Source organism: Panthera uncia, assembly GCF_023721935.1.
Source record: "Panthera uncia isolate 11264 chromosome B3 unlocalized genomic scaffold, Puncia_PCG_1.0 HiC_scaffold_1, whole genome shotgun sequence".
NCBI classification, from domain to species: Eukaryota; Metazoa; Chordata; class Mammalia; order Carnivora; family Felidae; genus Panthera; species Panthera uncia.
In genome coordinates, this window is record NW_026057582.1 from 82,085,689 (window position 1) to 82,110,434 (window position 24,746).

A 24,746-nucleotide genomic window follows, 5' to 3' on the forward strand; every position below is an offset into this window, starting at 1 on the left:
GAATAACATTTAGAGAACTAGGTAGAGAGTGATTACAAAGAGATTGAAGTCAGACTCTGGAGGCCTTGAACATCAAGGGAAAGAATTTGGGTGTCATTCAGCGGGCAGTGGAGAGCTCAAGAAGTTTTCTGAGCTGGGAGGTGTGGCTATCAAAGCTGTACTTTGGAGGGGTTTGTTTAGTGGCGGTCAGCAGGGGCTGGAGGAGGTGAGAGATCAGAGGCGGGGAGGATGGACCAGATCAGATCAGAGGGCTTTTACTCTGGTCCAGCTGAGGCAGCAGGAAGAACAAAGAAGGGATGGGCATGGGAAACACTGCAAAAGTAGAACAAACAATACTGAAGGTTGAAGGTGGGGAGCAAAAGAGACAGGAGATTCAATGATGCCTCAAACAGAACCTGGGTGAGTGAGGAAACAGAAAGAAAAGAGGAAAATCTGAGTTGAAAGGAAAGATAAGGAAATCCGTTTGAGGCCATAACCTCATGGAGCCGGCTAGCGGGCAGTTAGAAATATGGGACTGGGGAGTTAGTTCAGAATTAATAGATTACAGATTTCATTGGTAATATATAGATAATTATAGAAAGATATAGATTTAATAGAAAATACATCATCAATAGCATTATCTACATTAGAGGAAAAGTTGAGGCTATTTAAATAGACTTACCACATACAACACAGATTATGTTAGACTTCTAACTTAGATAAATAATTGAATATTTGTTTATGTCAAAAAATATCCATAGTGTTTATAACCTGTACCATTGTACCACTGTAAAATGCAACACCGGATCAAGACAAAATGCCTGAGGGCATACAAGTAGCTGGGATGGGAACTTGTGTAGAAACTAATAAAACCACTAATAAAATGCATTTCACATTTTACAAATTCATCCCTTGGAATAAATTCTCATCACTGAAATTTGGAAGTTAAAAGACTAAGCAAGCTATCCAAATTATTTGTATCTGTCAAAACTAAATTCTCTTTCATTCTGAAATCATCACTGTTTCCTGTATAGCCACCCAGAATATGTATTAATCACCATTAGGAATAATATATCTCATAAGAGCACTAATTCCAACCTTGATCTCATACAAACGTTGATAAATTTGTTATGTTGCATGCTATTGACACCATCTATGACTTCCTATCCTGTTCTACCTTAAACTATAACACCTTTATATTGAGATGCTTAGTATTATTCACCAAAATACACATCTTCTACACCTTACCCATTTTTGGTTTCTCTGGAGAGCTGACTTCCAGACGATGGCCTTCAGATGAAAGACTCACATTGATGTCATACAGTGGATCATCCAAGAAAGAGGGCCTTTTCAGTCTCCCAATGCCAATAGTCTTCGACATAAAATAGTCCTTTGTGTCACTAATAACCTTGTCCTTGGGAAATTGGAGGCATCTCAAATTCTCTGCTTCGATGACAAGTGCTTGAGACGTGTAATGCCCAGTCAAGGCTTTGGTGAGATAGTAACCTGTACATGTTTCACATTCTGCATTTTCAGACATATTTGCATCTTTTACCTCTGTGCTTGTGACTTTTGTTTCTGACCCATTTAGTAGCTCAGAGAGGACAGATCTGGAAAGATGGGGGGACTGGGCTGTTGAATCCTCTACGTCTTCCTTTTCTCTTTCTGAAGAAAGTCTAATCATGGATTTTTGTCTGAGTGTGCATTCATCCAGAAGACACTTTAACCGTTCCTCAGAGAGAGGTGATGTTGAATCTAACTGATGAAACAAACCAAATGTTTTCATGGTTAGGTGATTGAGTAAACACACTTATTTTTGATAGTTTCCAGTAATACAGTATAAGTGTAAGTGCCAAGAAATCCCTTATACAAAACACTCAAATAGCAAAATCATTCATTTTAAAGTATCCACAATTTCAGGAGAAATGTACAGCATCCCCAGAGAACAGTTTTAGAATCCATCATGCCTACTAAAATCCTGGGAAAATCCCTGAAAACTGATGGAAATAAGTTACCACACCAAATTAACCACTAACACTCTCTCTACATGTGGAAGTAAGTTGAAATGGAGATATTAGAAAAGCACTTTCAATTTTATAAGTCTTAGGACATCAAGTAGGGAAGTAAGCAACCAGCCCATTGATAACCAGCTAGGAATCCTGCCATAATCTCCACTAGGTGTTTCTCTGTTTTCTACTACTCCTCAGTGTGAACCCCATCACCACCCAATTTCTTAAAAATCTGGGGGGAAAATCTCGGGCAAACAGGTCAAACTACACCTGCCCCTGGGGATTTATCACTCCTATGTCTGTCCACAACTTTGAGTGGACAATATGACTGAAGACAGAAAAGGAAGGCTGAAGGGGTGATGCATCCTGAGATGTGTAGTTGTTTCAAAACTAGATCTAGACAGAGGCCAGGGGCATTCCAATAGCAGTGCATTCTGGGAGGAGGATTTGATGACAGACATTCCATCTCTGCCTGTACAGGCTATCAGGGCTGAGCATTTCAACCAAGATCTTAAGGATTCAGAAACATTGTTTTCTTCCAGTGATGATCTTAGGAAATTTTTTAAAAAATCAAATGAAAGTATAGAGCTATGCTTCACAAGAATTCAACTGAATAGCAAGCCCCTTGAATCGCATCAATCTCAAAAGGAATAGGATTAAAATATACTGAAAAATACTGAAAATAAGTTCTCCTTCTCTAAAGAGTCAGCACCATTCCTGATTTATATAGTGGATTATTTAGGAAAACATGTATCCTCCTTTACAGGGGAATGCATTATCTAAGAATAAGAAGTCCGCATAAGAAGACCTAATCATGAATTGCAATGGCCTTAATTTCTACTTCAGTAAACTAAAACAATGCTATTGCCCTACTTAGGATCCAGTAGAATTAACCAAATATTCGACATGTATAAAGTATCAAGGAGGGAAGGTATTATTGGATAGTTAATTCCCTATTCTCGTGTAATGCTTCTAAGGCAGCTAACAAAAACCAGTATGTAAAACAAGCTTTTAAAACATATTTTGTGTCTTAAAATTACATTTAACTTCATATATTAAAAACTAGTTTTCATAGTGACGAGTACACAAGAAATTATCTGAGAATATATTCTTAATAATTATCTGGGATTCAAAATTTAGATAACTCACCCTAAGATTAATATACATGTCAGAAAATAGGAGTCGGATTATATATTAGCAAATGCTTCTTTTAATTACCAGACACTTTAGGCATCCAGATGTGGTACTTTATCCATTATTAGGAGAGTTCCCTTCACCCTACTATGAAAATCTAGTCAACCAGAAAATAAAGGCAGTCCTTGAATGGTAGTAGATATTTAAAATACACTTTCAAAATCTGCTTATTTAAAATTGTTACATAAAATTGGTTACTTTTAAACTTTTTTTAAGGTTTATTCATTTTTGAGAGAGAGACAGAGCATGAGCAGCAGAGGGGCAGAGAGAGAGGGAGACACAGAATCAAGCAGGCTCCAGGCTCTGAGCTGTTAGCACAGAGCCCAACATGGGGCTCAAACTCATGAACCACGAGATCAAGACCTGAGCCAAAGTTGGACCCTTAACTGACTGAGCCACCCAGGTGCCCTACATAAAATTGCTTAAAATGGGTAGACAATTCCCCGAGATTTAGAAAGGGCCCATTGTCACCTTCACAAATCATCCTCACTAAAGGCTTATCATATGAAATTTCCAGACAGTAGGGGAAGAAAAAAAAAAAAACACTCCATACTAGAGGAGGATGAAGGATTATGCAAGAAGGTCTGGGGTCAGGGATGGGGGGTGGAGGGGAGAAAGAGGAGGTAGAAGACAGATAGATTATCTGATATATTTGACCACTTCCACAAATAATATTGATAAAATAGATGCTTGGTAGTTCTGATGATGTATTTGGCAAGATACACAGAAAATTAAGTAAAAGGAACAACAAAGCAATTATGGACAGACTCTGGAGAAAACAAAAAGCTCTATGAAAAGAAAGGAGAGTTAGTCTCAGATAAAATAGAAAATTAAGCAAAAGAAAATAAGATAATTTACTTTAGGACAAATAAAAAGTTGAACAAGAAGGGATACCATAGGATTCTACTTGCTTTTGCTGCAAATAATATTTGCATGGCCATCATAATATAAATAGTGATGATAGAGGTAACCAAAAATTGTGATGTGACTATTTGGGGGAAATAAGAGGAGAGAGAAGGAATTTTAAGAGTTAAAGTTAAATCCTTAGCTACCATTACAGGAAGTCAACATACAACTGATATAGTAATACAATACTATTGTATTATTGATATAAAATTTTATATTATTGTAAATTGACATAAAAGTGATTAATTAAGATAGCCAGTTATTAAAAAACAACATAGAGGTAAGCAGTAGGGGAAAATATCTAAAAGAATTAAGAGTGCTTGACTCTGGAGAACAAAAGTAAGGGGTGGGGAAGGCTGGGGCAGGGAGCTACCATTTTTGCTTACAAAATTTTAACACAACTTGTTATTTTCTTACTATAACAAAAACTAAAATTAAAATGAAACATAAAAATAGAAGTAATTTAAATCTATTCAATTTTTTTTAATAAAAATTAATTCAAAAATCAAAATCTGAAATATTACAAAGAAATCTCCAACTGATTACATCTTTGGGCATCAGAAGCAAATCAGGTTTCACAGAGCCTGAAATTTATAATCTTGCAGCAGGGAAGGGGTACTTCTTTAAGAAAAGGAATACAAAACTGCAAATAGAAAATAGGTACTAGAGGAGTTCCTTTTTCTTAGAATGTGAGAAAGGTCACAACAAATGACTGGAGCCTTGGAAAGCCAAGTCCATCTCTTACATTACCTCTTTAGGTCATTTACCAGAAACGTTTATATAGAAATGTTTCCTGATTGCAACCTAGTTTCCTCTCCCCACTCAAGGCTCATACAAGTGAGGGGCCCTGAAGCTTAAGCTTCATTGGCTTCATAATAAGTCTGCTCCAAGATAAATCATAACACATCTGAGTCTGTGTGTACACAGAAATAAGCTCAACTACAATCACACTGATCCTCTGGGGGAAGCAGCCTGATGGGAAAGAAAACACCAGAGACTAGAACTTGGGCGTTGGTCCAAGCTTTGCCACCTTGTAAAAGTCACCCAAGGGGCCCACCTCCTTCAGTGGTGAAAGGAGGAATTGAAGAAGATGGTCTCTAAATTAACCTAGAGCTCTAAAATTGATATTTATGAGTAACTACTCTAATAATAAAAATAAATATAAGTTTTCTGTTGACATTAGCATATCACCTTGATAGAATTCATGAAAGCAAAACAATAACAAAAAGAGAACTTTTATTTCCTTAATTTCTTTACAATACCAATCCTGAACTCAAAAAGTCAGCAAAAATTCCCTGGTCTCAAGACCTTACAAGTAAGTAAAAGTGAACCAACTACACGAAACCTTCAAATTAAGTTAATTTAATTACAGTGTTTTCTGGGTGGCAACACAGATCAGAACCTTCAACAGGAGTCATCTTTCTCACCTTTTGATTCCCTGCAGAGACTTGCCCACAGTGTAAGCTCAGGAGCTCACTGTTGTGGGAATCAAGTAAATTAAGGTTGCTGAGTGTTTTGAAACAGCTACATACTACATTAATATAAGTTATTACAAATGCTGGACTGGACCCTATCACAAACATCCCTAATGACCCTTGATAGTTAAAGGACCATAACCCACCCCCATCATTAGGATTACTTTGAAACTCCCGACCTTAACGAGCTCCATAACTGAGCGACTCCCAGCAAGCACAGTCAAGTAACCATCTGTTTAAGTATTCACCTCAAAGTATTCGTCTTTCACGCCAGTTCTAATTTTCCAGTATTTCATAAACAAGTTATTATTCATTCTATTCCTGTCTCTCACAAAATTCATTCTAGTGCATCTCAGTCTTCATTTTTCCAGACCAGAACCCAATCTATTTATCCTCCTTATGTGAAAGCCCCTCTGTTCCCATCTTCATTTTAGTAGCCCTTTCGTGCACCTTCTTTCTTATTTTAGCCAAAACACACACATTCCACAGTCAAAGAGGAAATACATTGGATTTTCTCAACAGAACAAGAATATAGAATACTTGTGGTGCTAGTTCTCATGCATCTTGCTGATCTTGTTGACATACCTGGTGATGTCTTACAGAACAGTAACCACTAGCATTTATTAAGCACCTACTCTGGGCCAGACACTGCTCTATGCATATGATGTGCACCAATTCCTTTAATCTTCACAACAAACCGATGAGGTGGGTACTACTGTTATTCCTGTTTTATAGATGAAGAAAATGAGGCACCAAGAAATTAAGTAATCTGTGCCTGGTCATACAGCTACTAAGTGGTAGACCCGGGCCGTGAATCGATGTAGTCTGGGTCCATAGCTCACGTGCCTAACTACTAGGCTCCATAGCCTCTCACTGTAAGTGAGTTCTCCCTCTATCATTCCCTAAGTATCTTTTTCCCAACTGGCAGTCATTTTTCTGTCCATTCCCTCAGGTATGAAATCTCTTCCTGTAGAGGATTTTACCGAACTTTGAATTGTATCACCCAGACTACCTTAGTGTCTTATGCAAACTTAAGACTGCCCTCTCTTTCAGCTCATCTCAGGAAGAAAAAAAAGGGGGATAACCCCAACTCTACTCCCAGGGTGCCCACTATTTACACTTCTCCATCCAGATAAATACCAATTTGGTGTAGGAGCTAAGTCTGATGAGGAGCACAACTTGTAATTGCTGGAGATAGATCATGGCCTCAATTGCCCCACCCTCATCCCTGCCTCTTCCCTTATGCTATATATCTGGAGTTTCCCCAGCCATAAAAATCCCTAGTTATTTGGGCACTGAATTTGTTGACAAGGCAATCAAGAATTTGTCTCTGGTGCAGATAATCAGAAATCCCACTACTGTAAATGAGCAGAGGCTATCTCGTCCTTTGATGTAAGCTTATGTGTAATGTTGGGCTTTCTGTGGGTTTTTTTTTTTTTCCACAAATGGTGAGTTCCTAAGGACACACCCTATAAAGTCAATGTGGTTATCACAAGTGAGAAAACAGTTAAAAGCCAGAATGTCCTAAATGATTAACAACAAGAACATGGATGTAAAAAATAGCTTCCAATGACATCAAGCTCTACTGCAAAATAAGCAAGTAGAAAACATTCCACCCTTTCCTTAATTGTCAAAAGTTTACAACTTTCCCTTGCAGCCACTGGCTGGCAACACATAAGTAGTAGTTTATTTTAGTAAGGTTTTTTAGCCAGAAGGAACAGCAATCCTTATCTAAAAAAAGAAAAGAGAAGAGAAGACAAGGGAAGGGAAAGGAAGGAAGGGAAGGGAAGGGAAGGGAAGGGAAGGGAAGGGAAGGGAAAGGAAGGGAGAAGAAAAAGTCAAGCAATGATCTAATCCTTCAACTTTCTCTTGTCTGGAAAACTCTCTGAGGCAGTAGAGATGATTTGGTCTTGGATCTAAGAAATCATCTCATGGATACCAACAAGTAGGAAATGAAGGACAGAGAGACCTTTTGGGGTCGGGAGCTGGGAAGCCACAGGAACCTAGGTCATGTGCTTCATCTTTCTCTCACTGAGTCCCTGTCTCAGGGAGTCCCTTAACTCCCTGCTTGTCTGATACATCCTCCTCTCTGCAAACAAGCTTTCTCTGCTTATTAATGCTTTCTGCTGTCTCACAACCTCAGCTTGCCTATGTAGCATGAATTGACTCTGGTTCTATTCAACATAACCTTAAGAGTCTAGCACCCACCAATGACTGACAATGATCTTTATGCCCATTGGCTCAAATTTTCAAGCAAGATGGCCTGGCTGGTCATTGACTCAATGAAGAACTGATGATATCAGCTTCAAGGGTCCATCACTAGTCCATTCACCTGTGGTGAGGGTCCCATGGTATGAACATGGTCACCCAAGTCCATGTTTTTGGCAGTGCTGTGGGTAAGGGGGATTTCTCAGAGAAGAAGATGTGAACAGAGCAGGAATCCCTGAAATAAATCTATCATATGTAGAGCATCAGAAAGAAACTTGACACTCAATGAAGTTGTATGGCCAACTTCATTGATTGGAAATCATGGTGTTTTCAAACTTCACCAGTCTCATTCAATCTGAGTACGCACTGAATAGTTCATTGAGAAATAAAAGCAGAATTACTCGTTCGGAAATATTCACTTGTGGATAGAATGAGAAGTTGGACTTCCAGTTAGAATACAGAGCAACCCTACTATCAAGCGCTACCCATATACTCCCAATCAGCCCATACAGACTCAAAAAGTTCATATCACTTGCTGTGCCTCTTTGAGATGGAGCAAATCTAAAAGTCATGGGCGTAAAATGATTGGTGTTCCTTTTAATGTCTGCATCAATAGTGCTACATTTTCACAGAAGGAAGGCGCTTATTCGTCCTTGTCTTCCTAGCTCCTTCCCTCCCTATTCTGTTCTTCCACCTTCCCCTCTTTCACTGAGGCTACCCCAATCACGCAAAGGCCAGTCTGGCAGACACAGCACTCTTAGGAGGCCACACCAGGGACCAAGGGTCCTGGGAGCCAGGTAAGCTCTGGCATACTTCTGCCCAGAATAGTCACAGGTTGTCTGGCCAGAGGAGAATCTGAACTCTAGTCAAAAGGGAAGCAAAGGTCATTGCCAAAGAAACTATGTAAAACATTAGGAATGAGGGTTGAGGCAAGGCTGTAAACAGGAAAGTGAGTCAGCCCCCAGGTCAGAAGCCGGGAGGATCTGTGGCTAGAATAACACAGAGTGTGAAATAGGTCAAGGCAAGTGGCTCTGAGATGAGTTTGTGAATGATGTGGTGGTATTGGAAGGCTGCTTGTATGTGGGGCCTGGCATATCAAAGTAACCATACAGAACAGGACACCGCCCTTGCTCAGGCCACTGATCTTCCCTGAACAGCTGGGCCAGGCAGGGCCTGGAAGGTTTTGCCCGAGGGGTTTGCCTCGAGAAAGGCTGCCATGCCCCCTGAACATTCTGTAATGGTTCTTCAACAGCCCAGCAGCCAGAGCAGGTCTCCCTGGCATCAGGAATGCAGACTTCCTGTTGTGTCACTTCGAAGATGGGAGGGGTGGGATGGCAGCGTGGTCCCAGTGTGTGAGGTAACGGTGAGCATGGATGGGAAGAGCTAGAAGCTGGAAGTGGAATCCTCAGTTCCGGCAACTTGAAAAGGGGCCAGGAACTCCGCATTAGTGGGTGACATAGTCAGAAGGGTGCAGTTGTGTTCAAAGGAAAGTTAGGCCAATTTCACTACTTTGATTTCTAAAAGGATGACCTGAAAAGGGGCTCTAAGTCTTCTATTTGGTGGGAATTTTTCATTCGAGGGTTGCCAGAAGCGGCTGTTTTCTAGCAGTAGAGACAGCAAGTCTGCTCAGATCAGATTCCCCTTGTTCAGAGCAAGTTGCTGGAATGGCCCTTTTGTCACATATCTACAACTTCCTGTTCAGAAACAAGGCTCGGGTTCCAGCGCTGCAGCTAGAGGCAAGGAGCCTGGCACCCCTGCTCCTCATAGTCCCAGCAAAACGAAGCTTGGCTGGCGGGTTGCTGAAAATGAAGAGACCAAGTTTGTAGACAGAGCACTTTTTTTCTGGTGAGCTGGACCACCTACCCACCCCCATTCTCCAAGGAAATATATCCAGTACATCACTTTTAGAGCAACTAATTCCCCCTACTATGCAAGATTGCTGGTTTATTGGATAATAACGATTATGAAAATCATTTTCATGGGGCATCTGGGTGGCTCAGTCTGCTGAGCATCAGACTTGATTTCGGCTCTGGTCATGATCTCACCACCGTGAGATTGAGCACCACCTTGGGCTCTGCACTGACAGAACGGAACCTGCATGGGATTTTCTCTCCACTCTCTCTGCCCTTCCCACCCACCCCCACTCACACACACATGTTGTCTCTCTCTCTCTCTGTCTCTTTCTCTCTCTCAAAATAAATAAACTTAAAAAAAAAAAGAAAATCATTTGGATTTGCATGGTCTTCCCTATTTTCAGTTTGAAAGCCTATTTTTACTATGTTAGAGAGACAGACTGGGTCAAGGGAGGCCATGATGGGGTCAGAAGTCAAAGAGGCCATTAGCTAGTTAAATGCTTTAACCTGGGCCAGAGTCCAGATCAAGCCTCACCCATTGTAGGAGGTCACGTGAAAGATGAGTCAAATTAGATTAATTCAGTATAATGAAAACCTAAAGAACCTCTGTATGCCCACAGGGCTCCCCCTCTAGAAATATAAGCACTTCTCTTGACATCAACTTCCCAAATGAAGGAAGGGTAACCCTAGAACTCTATCTCTGGTATCTTCAACATGCATTTTCTGGGTGAGCTGTGGTCACTACAGGAGCTCATTTAAGGCCAGGTCAAGGGAGTACATCCAACAGGTGTCAGGAAAAATAAATGATCACCCAGTCCAGAAGGGCATGGAGGAGGCCATCTACAAGAGCTGAAACAAGGTGGCAATATGGCATGGCCTACCGGCCTTACACAGCTTTATCGATGGATTGAGTAAGATCTCCGGACTCTGACCATAAGTACTTCTTTCCAGAGACATGGGCCCTCAGTATGTGATCAGTGCCACATTCATCAGCTGCTCCAAGGACAGCTCTTCCTCTTGCTGTGAGAAGTATCTCACTATTGTAGCATTATCTGGGCCCTCCCTCCAATCAGAGAGAACCCTCATCTGGACCCCACCCCCATAAGAGATACCCCTTAGAGACATGCGCAGCCCTAGGAACTGGAAAGGGAGCCTGAATATTTCCTTGAATGGACAAGAAGCTTCCTAGCAGCACAAGCAAGCCCAGAAACCAACCTGCACTGACATCAAAGTACTCCGTGTGACCGGATTCAGTTTAACCATCATCCAGATCTACAGGCTTTCCTGATGCTGAACGGACCTAACACAGCTTGTGCTCCCCCAAGAGCTGCAGATCCGGATATCACTACTGATGTCAATGCCACGGCTCCTCGTGTCACCGGTGAGCACTTCACGTCCCTCTGGCCTGCCATCCACGACTTCTCTTGCTGCTGAGGTGTGAGTTGCTAGCAAGGTGTGGTATGGTCAGCTGGCCACTCCTGAGCTTATGCAAACTGGATGTCCAGGTCGGCCCTTGGGGCAGACTTTGACCAAGAGGAGAGAGGATCCACTGACTAAAACCCTGTCCCCTCCTCCCTGTGGAAGGATGACCATGAAATGTAGTCACTATCATGGATTCTCTCTGAAGATAAGATCAGAGACCATAAGATCAGACAAGCAGCTACACTTGCCAGGAAACAGCGGCCTGACCAATACTACATCTTGTACATTCCATCCTCCCTCCTTCTTCGTCTCGCTCCTTTTCCCCACTTCTTCTCTAGGGTTGCTTTCGCAAGTTATGTGGGAGCATATAAGCTTTTGCCTCTGACTGTGCTGTTCCAGACTGAGACAGCCACAATATGCAAGAGCTCCCAAGTCCCGGCAGGTCTCTGGACGTGATGGGTTGAGCTGTACAGGGTGAGCCCGGGAGCACAAAGCCAAGAGCTCCACCTCAGTCTCTGCAAATTGGTCAAAGCCTCGCAGGGCAGTGCTAGCCTGGTGCAGGGACCACAGAGCTAGGGCCAGCACTGTCAAGGCCATAGGAAGAAAAGTGATGCCTCCTCGAGGCTCATGGCTTCACAGCTGGTTCCTACTGGCACTGCTGGACGAGAGCAGGAGGCCAAGAGGCTGCGTCAAAGGAGAAAAATCCTTTGGAGTCCTGGGAGGACTTCTGCCCAGGGCAGTTGGAGGTAGCATAGCTGGAGGGAGACTCTGACGTGGAGCTAAAGAGAGAAGGCCAAGGTCAATACCGTAGGTTTGAGCATCAAGATAAACAGAAGAGAAATGACAAACACCAGGTATAAAAGACATGATGGTATGGTGTTCGGTAATAAGGCACATTTGCTACAAAAACAAGGCGTGCCTGCCTTCATTCCATGTGGGCAGAGTCCAAGACTAGGCCTGGGGTCTGAGGGAGTTAGGCAGGAGCAGACCCTACCATGTCAGCGTCCACTGAAGGGCTAGGGCAGTGTGCAAATAGGTGACGTTCCTCTATAGCTTAGATGTGCCTCAGCGTCCTTTCTCCACGTTGCTTTCCCGTGGCCATTTGTGTTCCAGTTGACAAGTTATGTGTCCCTTAGACTGCATGCCATCTTTTTGAAAAGATAGAAACACCCAGATGGAGAGGAGGTACCCTGAACAACAGAGTGGAGCAGTAGACGGAGGGTGACGTTTCTAGGTTAAAATCCCAGGTCTCTCACTCCTCAGCTGTTCTGTACTGGACACATTACCCGGCCTCTCAAAGCCTCATATATATAATACATAATATATTATTTATATACTACATATTTATTTTATATATTATGTATATTATATTATGTTTAATATAATTATATATTATAATATATATATTATTTATTTTTGAGAGCAAGAGAGACAGAGCACAAGCAGGGGAGAGGCAGAGAGACAGGGAGACACAGAATCCAAAACAGGCTCCAGGCTCTGAGCTGTCAGCACAGCCCGACGTGGGGCTCGAACTCACAGACCGTGAGATCATGACCTGAGCCAGCCAAAGTTGGAGGCTTAACCGACTGAGCCACCCCAGCGTCCCTCAAAACCTCAAATTTCTAAATGGTAAAATATAAACTCTAACGACTAGCTGACTCCCGACTAGCGGTGAGGAATCCTCACAACTAACGGTTTGCAATGAGCATGAGATACTGTGTGTGAAGCCAGCACCCTGCCGGATGCAGAGTAAACAGAGTTCCAGGGAAAGCCACCACATAGATAGTAGCTCTAGGCTTCAATTTGAGGAGCCGACTGCAGTAAGTGGCTAAGTGACACCTCTAGGAAGTCAGAGACTGAAGTCTGCACGTTGCACTTGCGAACTCCAAGTTCCGTTGGCCCCTACCTTTGAGGGTGTCTCTGGGAAATCAGGAATGGGGCTTCGCAAATCATCTAACAACAGTTTGCAGTGCGTCAATTGTCATGCGTACTCCAGGGATTAGTGTGGGGACTACAGCGGCCATTAGATGCTGGGAGAGGACACCCAAGAAGGAAAGATCGGAGTATGAATCTCAGTCATCCCGGCAGGAAGTTTTACACTGCAGGGCAGACCCTATTAAGTCTTCAGTACCAGAGAGTAATACAGTGACCATAAAGGACCCAGAAAGGGGCTGGTTTCCAGGTACTTTTATCTTTGCTTGAAATAATCAATGTCAGGGCTCATGATGAGTCGTGAAGAACAGGGATATAGGGGAAGCAGGTTTGTCCCTTGCTTCCTGTGCGACACACACACAGAGGCACACACAGGACAACCCCCTCCCTTTCGCCAACCCCCTCTTTTTCCTGCCCCCTTCCCTAAGTTACCCTAAGATCTCATGCGGCCCCCTCAGCCCTCTCCACCTGGGCACAGCCCCCTCAAAAAGCGTCCTGGATTCCAAACCTTTTCAAATGTCCTATTGCCCTCACATCAAAACCTACCTATCCCGGGGCGCCTGGGTGGCGCAGTCGGTTAAGCGTCCGACTTCAGCCAGGTCACGATCTCGCGGTCCATGAGTTCGAGCCCCGCGTCGGGCTCTGGGCTGATGGCTCGGAGCCTGGAGCCTGTTTCCGATTCTGTGTCTCCCTCTCTCTCTGCCCCTCCCCCGTTCATGCTTTGTCTCTCTCTGTCCCAAAAATAAATAAAAAACATTGAAAACAAAAAAAAAAAAAAACCTACCTATCCCAAGATGCGTTCCCTCATTACTCTCCCTAAGACTGAGCAATCCAGGTCATTGTGTGACTTTTCTAAGGAACAAGCTCGAATTTTACAGGAGCCTCTTCAAATCAGAATGACTTCATCAAAGGAGTGATACTAAGAATGGGAATGTGGGTCTGTAGGAGGCTGGTAGAAAGTTACGTGGGAGACACCATTTTTAGCACCCTCGAATCAGGTCACAAAGTTAGGCCTGGGTGAGTTCTATAAATGATTGGTCCTGTCAAATCTCATCAGATCTGCTTTTCCTCTTGGGTATGAACCTAGCGCCAGAGAGTTAACTCCACGTTTAACTTGCTAATCAAGGAGAGCTTTTTCTGGTCACCAACAGGCGACCTGTAGCTTTTCCCAGGATTGAGCAAGTGCTCTTGAAGCTTTACCCTGTCTAGACATGTATCCGAAACATCTAATTACAGCTGTACATTCTGTAGAGCACACAAAGCCCCACATTATTACATAAACATGAAGCTCTCTCTTAATATTGCCGCTCAGTGAACTGTCCTTTTACATTTGCCAATCTGGAAGTGAAGCCATGCTACCACTGAGAATAAGGATAATTTACTGTGAACAATAACTTCCAAGTTTTGCTGTGACCCAAACTGTGGGAGTTAAATTCTCTACAAATCAAACAAAAAAGCCATTTGGCAAGCCATTTGGATCCGAATTCAGAAAGATCTAAATAGCTTGATGTATATTCTCTCTTAAATGGTGCACTTAATTTTCCCTTCCACAGAGCCAGAGGCTTGACGGCAGAGATAACGCTTTCCACCTGGTCCGCTGGTTGTCGGCCCCCGTGTTAGGCAGGGGTCCGGACCAGCTTGGTCATTAGCTGCACTGGGCTTGGGCCATGGAGTGGACAGGGTTTACAGTCCTGGACGATCCACCATATGCCAGGAACGCTGATACACATTATCCCATTTCATTTTCCCAGTTCCCCAACGGGAGGAACTGGGAAAGCATTCTCTACGTCAAACAGACAAGGAAGATAAGGCTCAGAGAAATTAAATGTCTTGGTCCAAGGCCCAGAACTAATAAAAAAATGAAGCCAGATTATAAAGCTAAGGCTTTTCCTACTCCTGTCTTCACACAGATGCTCAGAAGAGCTGATTAGCTTCCATTTTCCGGGGCGGGGAGCACTCTGGCAGCAGCGTGGGTCCATGACAAGCCCTTTCACTGTATTTCACCTCTGAAAATGCGATACAGCAGAGCAGCCTAATAGCCAGAATTGCCTCCGCAAAAGTAATTCATAAACGCAAGGCCGAAGTGTGAACAAGAGGCCCTCTCCAGTGAGTCACAGCTGCCCTCTGCACTCCCAAACCTGGACTGCCAGGGTACATCAGCACAGCACCCTCTGTGTCTGCCTTCCCTGATGGATGCAAATTTCTCAAGGCTGGAATCAGGTCCTCCTCATCTCTGTGTCCCCTGGCCTGTCATGTAAGATGGACACACAAGGCAAAAGTTCGTTGGCTACACGAAAACTTCCTTGGGTGTCCCGCCACCTTCTGCAGGGGCGACATGCTCCTATAAACCAAACTCCGGGTCTTCCTCTGTGCCCTTAATAGCCAGTGGTCCTAGAATGTGGGCCAGTCCCTCTTCTCTCCCATGAATCCTGCTCCTGCTGGGCCCCGCTCTCCCCACACAGCCTTGGAAGGAGATGGTTTAACCAACTGATGAGCCTTCACTTATGATTTGAGCAGACCAGATAATGATACTTTAATTCCTGAAGAGTTTCTTAACATTTCAGATCCCAACAAGGAGAGACAGACAAATTGGTCAAAGGGAGGAGATACTTCTGGTACTCTCCATCTCTCCCTCCACAGGCAACAACTCACCAAACTTGTGTGCAAAGATGATGCTAACAAGGATTCTCCCCCCGCCAACACCCCACCAACTTTGTGCCCACTGACCAAGGAAAAATGCTTCAGATTCATGAAAATTCCAAGTGCAATCAAAAGCCTATATTGGGGGCCTTTTGCTGTGATAGTCACTAGAAGTCTGACATAGAGGTTTTATTTGGTCTGCCATGGAAATAGAACAAATACTAATCGGTCTTTTTGGTTAGGTTTAATTATGGAAAACTACTCACACACTTATAGAAGAGGGCTTCACAAGGATGCAGAAAACCATTTCTTTCCATAAGTGTCCATAGGGAAAGAGCCTTCTCAAAAGGTTCTTTACCAGTAAATAAATACCTCAAATAAACAAGCCAAAGTAGGGTCCCTACCTTTTATGGGACATAAATCATAATCATGTCACATTAACAGTCTCTCTTTCGATTTCCAGTGATGAGCTACGAAGGGCTCTGGTCTCTGCACCAGGTGAGGTGCTGAGTCACTCATTTTGAATGGAATGTGGATCGTATCAAGACTGACGAGTACGATCGATGTTCAGAGCAGTGGTGTTGTTGGAAGCATTGCCTAATTAAATATGCTAAAATATTTTGGTTCAAGAAATAGAAAAGAAAGCAGTAAGAACTTTAAACCTTTGTGCTTTCTGATTTCATAATATAGAAAATACTATCTCTGGAAGTGAGACAAAATAACGACCAGTCTTTATTTTCTTCTAATCAAATTTCAAATTAATGTTTTAACTTCAGGTATGCAGGGTACAAACACAATTTCCCCTAAATCACTTACCACTTAATAGCGATTAATTTAAGTATGACAGGCTGAAAAATACAAAATGCATAAAAACAAAAACACAGAGAGAAATGGATTCAGAGAAGTGCTTCCACTGGCTGGATGTAAATTCCCAAACTATAATCACTATTTTAAAAAAATTTTTTTAATGTTTATTTATTTTTGAGACAGAGAGAGACAGAGCTTGAGCAGGGGAGGGACAGAGAGACAGAGAGGGAGACACAGGATCTGAAGCAGGCTCCAGGCTCCGAGCTGTCAGCACAGAGCCTGATGCAGGGCTCGAACTCATGAACCACGAAATCATGACCTGAGCTGAAGTCGGCCGCTTAACTGACTGAGCCACCCAGGTGCCCCTAATCACTATTTTTTAATGTCCAAAATCTTCCCCACATAGACTATCCTTATAAAATGCCTAAACAATTGATTAAACTTAATCAATCTAGGTTTTTATTATTAGTAAAATGTATTGTTTAGATGAATTCACTAGTTAATAACTAAGCCAGTTAACTTTTTCATAACTTGTTAAAATTAATTGTGCATTTATAAGTTACCCTAAATCTGTCATTCCATAGCATAATTACTGTGTTATAACCAACTTACCATATTAAAACTAACAACATGTGACAGGAATGCCAGTGGAGATGAAAATCTAAATGTTTTTAATAACTCTAATAAATATATGAAATGGAAGATTCATTGGAGGTTTTAATATTGTTTCAAAACTGAAACCATAGCATGTTTTTGATCTAATTTATTTCAACATACATTTCATATTTAAGTGCTAGATATTAAAATGTCAGATCAGCTGAAACTCTCACGTTTGTTACCACCTGTGCCCTCTCCAGCTACCACTCCATTTCTACTATTTTCTTTCCAATAAAACTTCTTAAAATGGTCTTACCGTCATCAGATCCCTTTCTCTCTATCTTCTGTTAAGCCCACTCCAAACAGGACCTAGTCACTAAGCCACACTGAAACTGCTCTTGTCCAGGGAACCAATGTCCTCCCCAGGTCTGAAACAGCAGTCAGTTCCCAGTCCCCATCTCTCAAGACCCCAAGCAGCATATGACATAGCTGATGACTCTCTCCTGATTTTCTTCCTTCTTCACTAGCTGCTCCTCCTCAATCTCATCAGCCAATTTTTTCTCATTTTCCCAACCTTGTGGATGGATGCCCCAAAGCTCAGTCCTTGGATGGGTTCTCTTTTCTACTTACTCACACTACCGTGGCGATCTCATGCATCTATACAGGGCTGACTCCCAAATCTATAGCTCTCGCTTGGACTGCTCCACTAACTTCAAACCGATCGATACCCCATTTCCTATTTAACATGTCCACTTAGATATGAAATACACACCTGAAATTTAACATGTCCAAAACCAAATCCCCGATCTTACCCTTAACCTCGCTCCTCCCAAAGTCTTCATTACAGTTAATAGCAGCTCCAGCTTTCCGGTTGCTTGGGTGAGAAACATGGAGCCATCCCTGGCTCCTTTCTTTCTCTCTCATGCCATACCTACATATCAGTATACTATATCTGCAAATCTTTTTTGTTCTACCTCCAAATATATCCAGAATCTAATTCATTCCCACTTCCTCCGTGCTACCACCCTTACTCATTATCATTTTTCACCAGATTGCTACATAGCCTCCAAGCTACTCTTTCTGCTTCCCTTTGTTGCCCTACTGAGTTTTCTCAACCCAAGATGATCATATTAAAAATGTACGTTAAGGGGCGCCTGGGTGGCTCAGTCGGTTAAGTGTCCGACTTCGGCTCAGGTCATGATCCCACGGTCCATGGGTTCGAGCCCCGCGTCGGGCTCTGTGCTGACAGCTCAGAGCCTGAAGCCTGTTTCAGATTCTGTGTCTCCCTCTTTCTCTGACCCTCCTCTGTTCATGCTCTTTCTCTGTCTCAAAAATAAATAAATGTTAAAAACAAAATTTTTTTTTAATGTAAGTTAAATCACTGGCTGCTTTCCTGCTGAGAATCTTCCAATGGTCCCCAGCTCCTTCAAAGTAAAAGTCAAATTTCTTGGGGGTTTGGCTCCCCTAACCACCTCTCAGTCCTTATTGCCTGCGTCCCTCACCATTCACTCCCTCCCACCAAGCTCACTGCCTTGAGTTCCCTTGAATCTGATGGGCATGCTCCTGTCTGAGGCCCTTTGCCCTTGCTTTTCATCCTCCTGAAACGCTTTTACTCAGACATCTTTATGACTCATTCCCTCATCTCTTTCAAGCATTGGTTCAAACGTCATCTCACCGAGCCCTTCCCTGACCTCCCTACGTAAAAGTACAACAGCGTCCACCTGTTCTTGCACCTCATATAAGGCTTCCTTGCTTTATTTCTCTCCATACATAGCACTTGCCCCTTTCCACACACTCCCCAATTCACTGGTTTGTTGCCTAACTCCTCCCACTAGAAGGCAAGCTCCACGGGACAGAGATTTTGACTAATCATGTCACTACTCTCTCCCCAGAGCCCAGAAAAGCATTTGACCTAGTAGGAACTTAACAAAGACTTGGTTAATGGATGAAATCATTTTTCTTGGAGAGTTACGTGCTGCACGTGTATGTGCATCTTTTTTTTATTCTCTGGTAAAATTTTATCTCCCACCTGATGAGTAAGATTTGCACTATTTAGAATCCTTGCTCGAATAATTTCTTAAATCATTTTTTCTTGCCTTTAGTATCATATAGTAGTGTCACAAACCAATATGCTTCTTTTGACAGTTTAGTGTTTTAAAATTCTTCTTTAATGCCTTTACGAGGAATATGTATATTTCTCTAATCACCCAGAACAAGCTTTCTCTCTATGGTCTTACCCTCATCCATTTCATACCTTTTATATACCCTTCCTGGTCTCTGAAGGAATTTCACTTGGCAACACCTGCATAAAGCATATTATAGATTTCATAAACAGCCCCACGTCCAAATGCAGCCTTCTACTTTTTTTTAATGTTTGTTTATTTTTCAGATAGAGAGTGCCAGTGGGGGAGAGGCAGAGAGAGGAGGACAGAGGACCCAAAGCAGCTCTGCACTGACAGCAGCAGGCCCGATGCAGGGCTCAAACTCATGAACCACAAGATCATGACCTCAGCTGAAGTCGGACGCTCAACCAACAGCTACCCAGGTACTGCCCCCCAACGCCCTGCAGCCTTCTACTTGAATTTATCCAGGAATTCCATTTTTTGCCCAAGACGCATAACTTTCTTACTACGTTTCCCTTTATTCATTTTCATCACCACATTAGCATCTGACCCTTCAGGACTATTTCTTACAACAAAATAAAACATCTACAATATGGTGAGCATCACTGTGTCAGGACGAAGGACCGAGAATGGAGCTTCACTGTTGCATGGATGCTGGGAGACCATCTAGATTATTTGTTTCCTTCCTGCTAGCACACAGGTATCTTATACCAGGACATCAGTAGTATCTGCTATATCCTACTCTCCAGGTCCTATTAGCATGTCACAATATATTGGACTAGAACAGTGCCCTGGGTGATGGCCAACAAACTTGTAGACAAAATGGTGACATTGAGCCACTGCCTAAGGCAAAGCCGTGAATATATTCTGCTGCTCCTACCAGATAAAAACAAACTGTTTTCTCTGCTTATTTGCCTGGAGGAAAAAAGCATGTGTCAGATTTAAAAAATTATAGCAAATATTGAGTCATATCTTGAGTTGCTCTAGTAAAGAGATTGTATCCTGAACAGAGCAAGCGTCTACTAATCTCTGTAAGGTCTTACTATTTCTTTTTCCCCAGTTACTCTAATAAATGTGCTCAGGTCTGTTTTGCAGGACTCTGTCTGGCAAGTTCTTGACCCTGCTTACATTTTTTTTTAATGTTTATTTATTTTTGAGAGAGAGAGAGAGACAGAGCATGAACAGGGGAGGGGCAGAGAGAGAGGGAGACACAGAATCTGAAACAGGCTCCAGGCTCTGAGCTGTCAGCCCAGAGCCCGACACGGGGCTCAAACTCACGGACCGTGAGATCATGACCTGAGCCGAAGTCGGACGCTTAACCGAGCAAGCCACCAGGCGCCCCTGACCCTGCTTACATTTAAAGGATGTTGGACTTGGGGCACCTGGGCGACTCAGTTGGTTAAGTGTCCGACTCTTTTTTTAATGAATTTTTTAATGTTTATTTATTTTTGAGAAAGAGAGAGATAGATTGTGAGCAGGGGAAGGGCAGAGAGAAGTAGAAACACAGAATCTGAAGCAGGCTCCAGGCTCTGAGCTGTCAGCACAGAGCCTGGCACAGGGCTCGAATTCACAAGCCATGAGATCATGACCTGAGCAGAAGTCAGAAGTGTCCAACTCTTGATTTCAGCTCAGGTCATGATCTCATGGTTTGTGGGTTCAAGCCTTGCATCAGGTTCTGTGCTGACAACACGGAGCCTGCTTAAGGTTCTCTCTCTCTTCCTCTCTCTCTGCCCACCCCCTGCTCGTGTGTGCACACGCTCTCTTTCTCTCTCTCTCTCTCTCTTTCTCTCTCTCTCTCTCTCTCAAAATAAATAAATAAACTTAAAAAAATTTCTTTGGGGTGCCTGGGTGGCTCAGTCAGTTAAGCATCTGACTTCAGCTCAGGTCATGATCTCGCCGTTACTGAGGTCAAGCCCTGCATCAGGCTCTGTGCAGACAGCTCCAAGCCTGGAGCCTGCTTCAGATTCTGAGTCTCCCTCTCTCTCGCTGCCCCTTCTCTCTCTCTCTCTCTCTCTCTCTCTCTCTCTCTCTCTCTCTCTCAAAAATAAATAAGCATTAAAAAAATTTTTTAATTAAATAAAAAAATAAAGGATGTTGGGCTTATGAATTAATCTCTTTCTGGGAATTAGGTGAGGGGCTATGATTTCCTAAACAGGCTAAACTCAAGCATGTTTGCCAGAAGATCCAGAGTTTGGGGTTGTAAAAATCAAGTCGCATAACTAAGTGCCTATCTATTTCAATCACAGGGATCTCATTATCAATGGCCATTTCTAAAGACCCCCTGCTGGTCATTCCAATGAAAACACCTGTCCTTCTGCCTGTCATGGTGGCCAAGCTGCGTACCTTGTCTTGTGATGGTGAGGTGCTCCTACTGAGGCTCCGTCATCCCGGGACCCTAATATCCCTAGTACCATCAGAGACTCCCACTCCAACTTGAGCATCTTCCATTAGCAACCCTGGCCTACAGAGATGGCCACTCAGTTTTCCCAAGGATGTCCCTAGGCCCCTCATCACTGTATCTCTCAAGTCCTTATTGAAGAGAGTTTCATTAAGATCCTCTCAAGGGATATAGTTAAAATATGGGGTTCAATCCCCATGATACATCCCCTCCAACAATCTTATCTCCCTGAGTATTTGAATTCCTTGCTTCTGCAGTCTGTAAAGGAATTTCTAGCATCTCAGTGGGATTCAAGTCCAAGTTGTGGTCAACCAATCAAGGAAACAAGCAGAATCAGTGCCACCCATTCATGCCAGTACACTAAATCCACGACCTCTGGCCGAGTGCTCCCAAAGCAGTAAATTCAACCCATCTAAAATTCTATTCTTCTTTCTCGGGCATAGAATCTTCAAAATCCATTCTCAGATATGTTTCCCAGATTTTTTCAATATTAATTCGCAAAATCTTGCAATCATTTACCACCATAAGCCTCTTCCTAGCTCTGACTTGGTCACTGGCATTTTCAGGTATGCTGGGATCCAAGTTCATGGGGCGTAAGGGGCATAAGGAAAACTGACTTTGTCATGCAACTCCTTCCCGTGACAGAAAATTCAATCAAGGCAGGAATACCCTCATCGGAGAGGGCAGAGATGCTGCATCAGCTGGCAAGGGTAGGCTTCATGACCCTGGGGATCCAGGGTGCCCTAAGTTTACCCTACCATTCCCCTGTTCTAGTTCTCAGGGTCCTACTTTTTCTCTCTAAATGCCCAAACTTCAACATAAAGGATCTGGCTGTGAATTCAACTGACACTCCAATTTGGGCAAGCCACATTTGGCTTTTGACCTTTTCAACCCTGAATGACAAAAAATATGAAATACTTTTTAGTGCAGTCACAGCAAAGTCCCTAGTTTGTAATCCATGCTTAGAGAAAAAAATTTACGAATCTGAGGTCATATTCTTTCTTTAAGCTGCGCAACACCGTTAGATGCAGCTACCACATCAGTCCAGCCCTTCAAATCCTCAGCCCTCCACAATGTATGGAAGCTCCCACCTGGTTCCCAAAAGCCTCTTGTCTTCAATGAGTACTTCTTTCTAGAAGTTCACAGCAAATATGCTGATTTGCCACTTTATGTTATGGCGTGCAAGAGTCTCATCCCTTGTGTGGCTGCACTTCTCACTACCTTCAGCTCCAACTAAGCCAGACAACCAGTCCCAGCCCCACTCCCCTCATTCCTCTGTGGTTCCATTTCCTGCAGCCATTCCCGGTGTCAAATTTCATACCAATCAGCTTTCTTGGTTGCAAATAATAGAAATAACAAAACTGAGACCGGCTGCTTCAAGCAGAAATCAAATTAACTGAAACAATGTTAGCTATTCTCACATAATCACTGAGAAGGCTAGAGAAGGGCTCTGGAAAACAATCAGGAACAATAGGAGGCTACCAACCACAACCAAATTCACCAGGCATGGTTCCAGGCTGTGACCTCCTCCGGACCACTCAGCTAGCTGAGTTAACTAACTGACCAACATCACACCACCAGAGACAGGATGTCACTTCTGGAATTGCTGCCACCACTGCCTCAGGAAACGGACATTTCTATCACCACTGCTGACACTGAGTGGATTCTCCATGCTCCCTGGCCCATCCCTTAGTTCAGAGTGGGTATGCATGATAGGCTGGGTGTAGCCTACGTCCTGTGGCAAAGGCTGCTGGGAAACTGAATCGTGGGGCTTCCCAGATTCTATGATGAGAGGCAAGACCTGAATCCTGCTCAGATTCGCAAAGTGGGGAATTTCCCAAACAAGGAGAGAGGAATCATATGCCAGCCAAACAGATTTTTTAAAAAACAAATATAAGTATCCCCTACAAGTATCTTCTTTGTATTATGAGCAAACATCACTACAACAAAAGAAGGTAGATTTTTATGTGACCCAAAGTTGGAAATTTTCCATGCTAAGGGGAAAACAGTGTTGCAAAAGTTTCATTTACCTGTGGGTGTTTGGCATTTATGAAAAAGAAAAATGTCTCATGGTGAAGAAAAAGAAAGCTGGTAGAAAAAAAAAATCAAAGTTCCCTTGAGCTTAACTACGCAAATTAGAAGATCTGGAAATAATGCTCTTGACCCCTCATTCTTTTGTCAGGTCTCACTAAGGCTGATTCATGAAAAGTATTTTAAAAATCTACTAATATTTTCTCAAGGATGTTTTAAAATTTCACAAGGAGCTACAGGAAAATATTTGCTATCAATTTGTTATGGATATGAACATCAAGGAAGAGAAAATTCTGATAATAATTTGGTTCTCCACTTCCCTTTAAATGTGTTTAAAGCACACTATAGCAGAGCACATTAAAGCAATTTGCCCTCCAAGAAGTACAATTAAGAGTAGAAATAACAGAGCAAAAACAGAGAACCAGAAATCTTACTGGAGAAGCAGAGGAGGAAATAGGTGACAGAGCAAATGAATTGGTGAGCACTTGGGTGATTATACATTGGCATTGGAGCAGGGCATTTTTTCCTCCATATTAAGAAAACAAAAGATATGGAAGGTACAGAAATACACAGAGAGCTCTCATCTTGAGCAGGAATGTATTTCCCCCTCCTGTTATAATCGCCTGAGCACTATATAAGTACTTTAATTTATCTGCTTGGTAGCATTTAAATAATTACATTCATTTCACTATGTGTGTTTTGGTTATAGACATCTGTAAGACAAAACATTTGATAAAAATGTGGTTAGATGGACCACAAGGAGAAGTGAAAGAAAAGAGGAAAAAGGAGGTAGCAAGAAGGAGACAAAGAGGGAAGTGAAATCACTATACTCTTTTAGTATTTCCTCTGTGGATGTACGTTTGTGTGTGTGTGTGCGTGTGCATGCGCGTGTGTGTGGTTTTGACTAACAAATTTACTCCACTTCAATTGAAACCTTAAACTTCATAACTCTGTTATTTTTTTCTTATTTCTAAGTATAAAAGCCAATACCAGTTATTCACAACAGCCAGGACAGGGAAATAACCTAAATGTCCACAGATAAAGGAAAGGATAAAGAAAATGTGGTATCCAATGGGCTCTTATTTGGCCATAAAAAGAAGGAAATCCTGCCATTTGCAACAACATGGATGGACCTTGAGGCATTATACTAAGTGAAATAAGCCAGACAGAGA

At 42.7% G+C, this 24,746-nt stretch overlaps 1 protein-coding gene across 2 annotated transcripts in view; it reads right to left on the bottom strand.

Moving 5' to 3' along the window:
- Positions 1-24,746, bottom strand: part of FSIP1 (fibrous sheath interacting protein 1) — a 196,943-nt gene that overhangs the window by 12,601 nt on the left and 159,596 nt on the right. For both annotated transcript variants that reach the window (XM_049613332.1, XM_049613331.1), the window contains exon 11: positions 1,228-1,738. In XM_049613332.1, the coding sequence (XP_049469289.1) occupies positions 1,228-1,738 (511 nt within the window). The remainder of the gene's footprint in view (positions 1-1,227; positions 1,739-24,746) is intronic.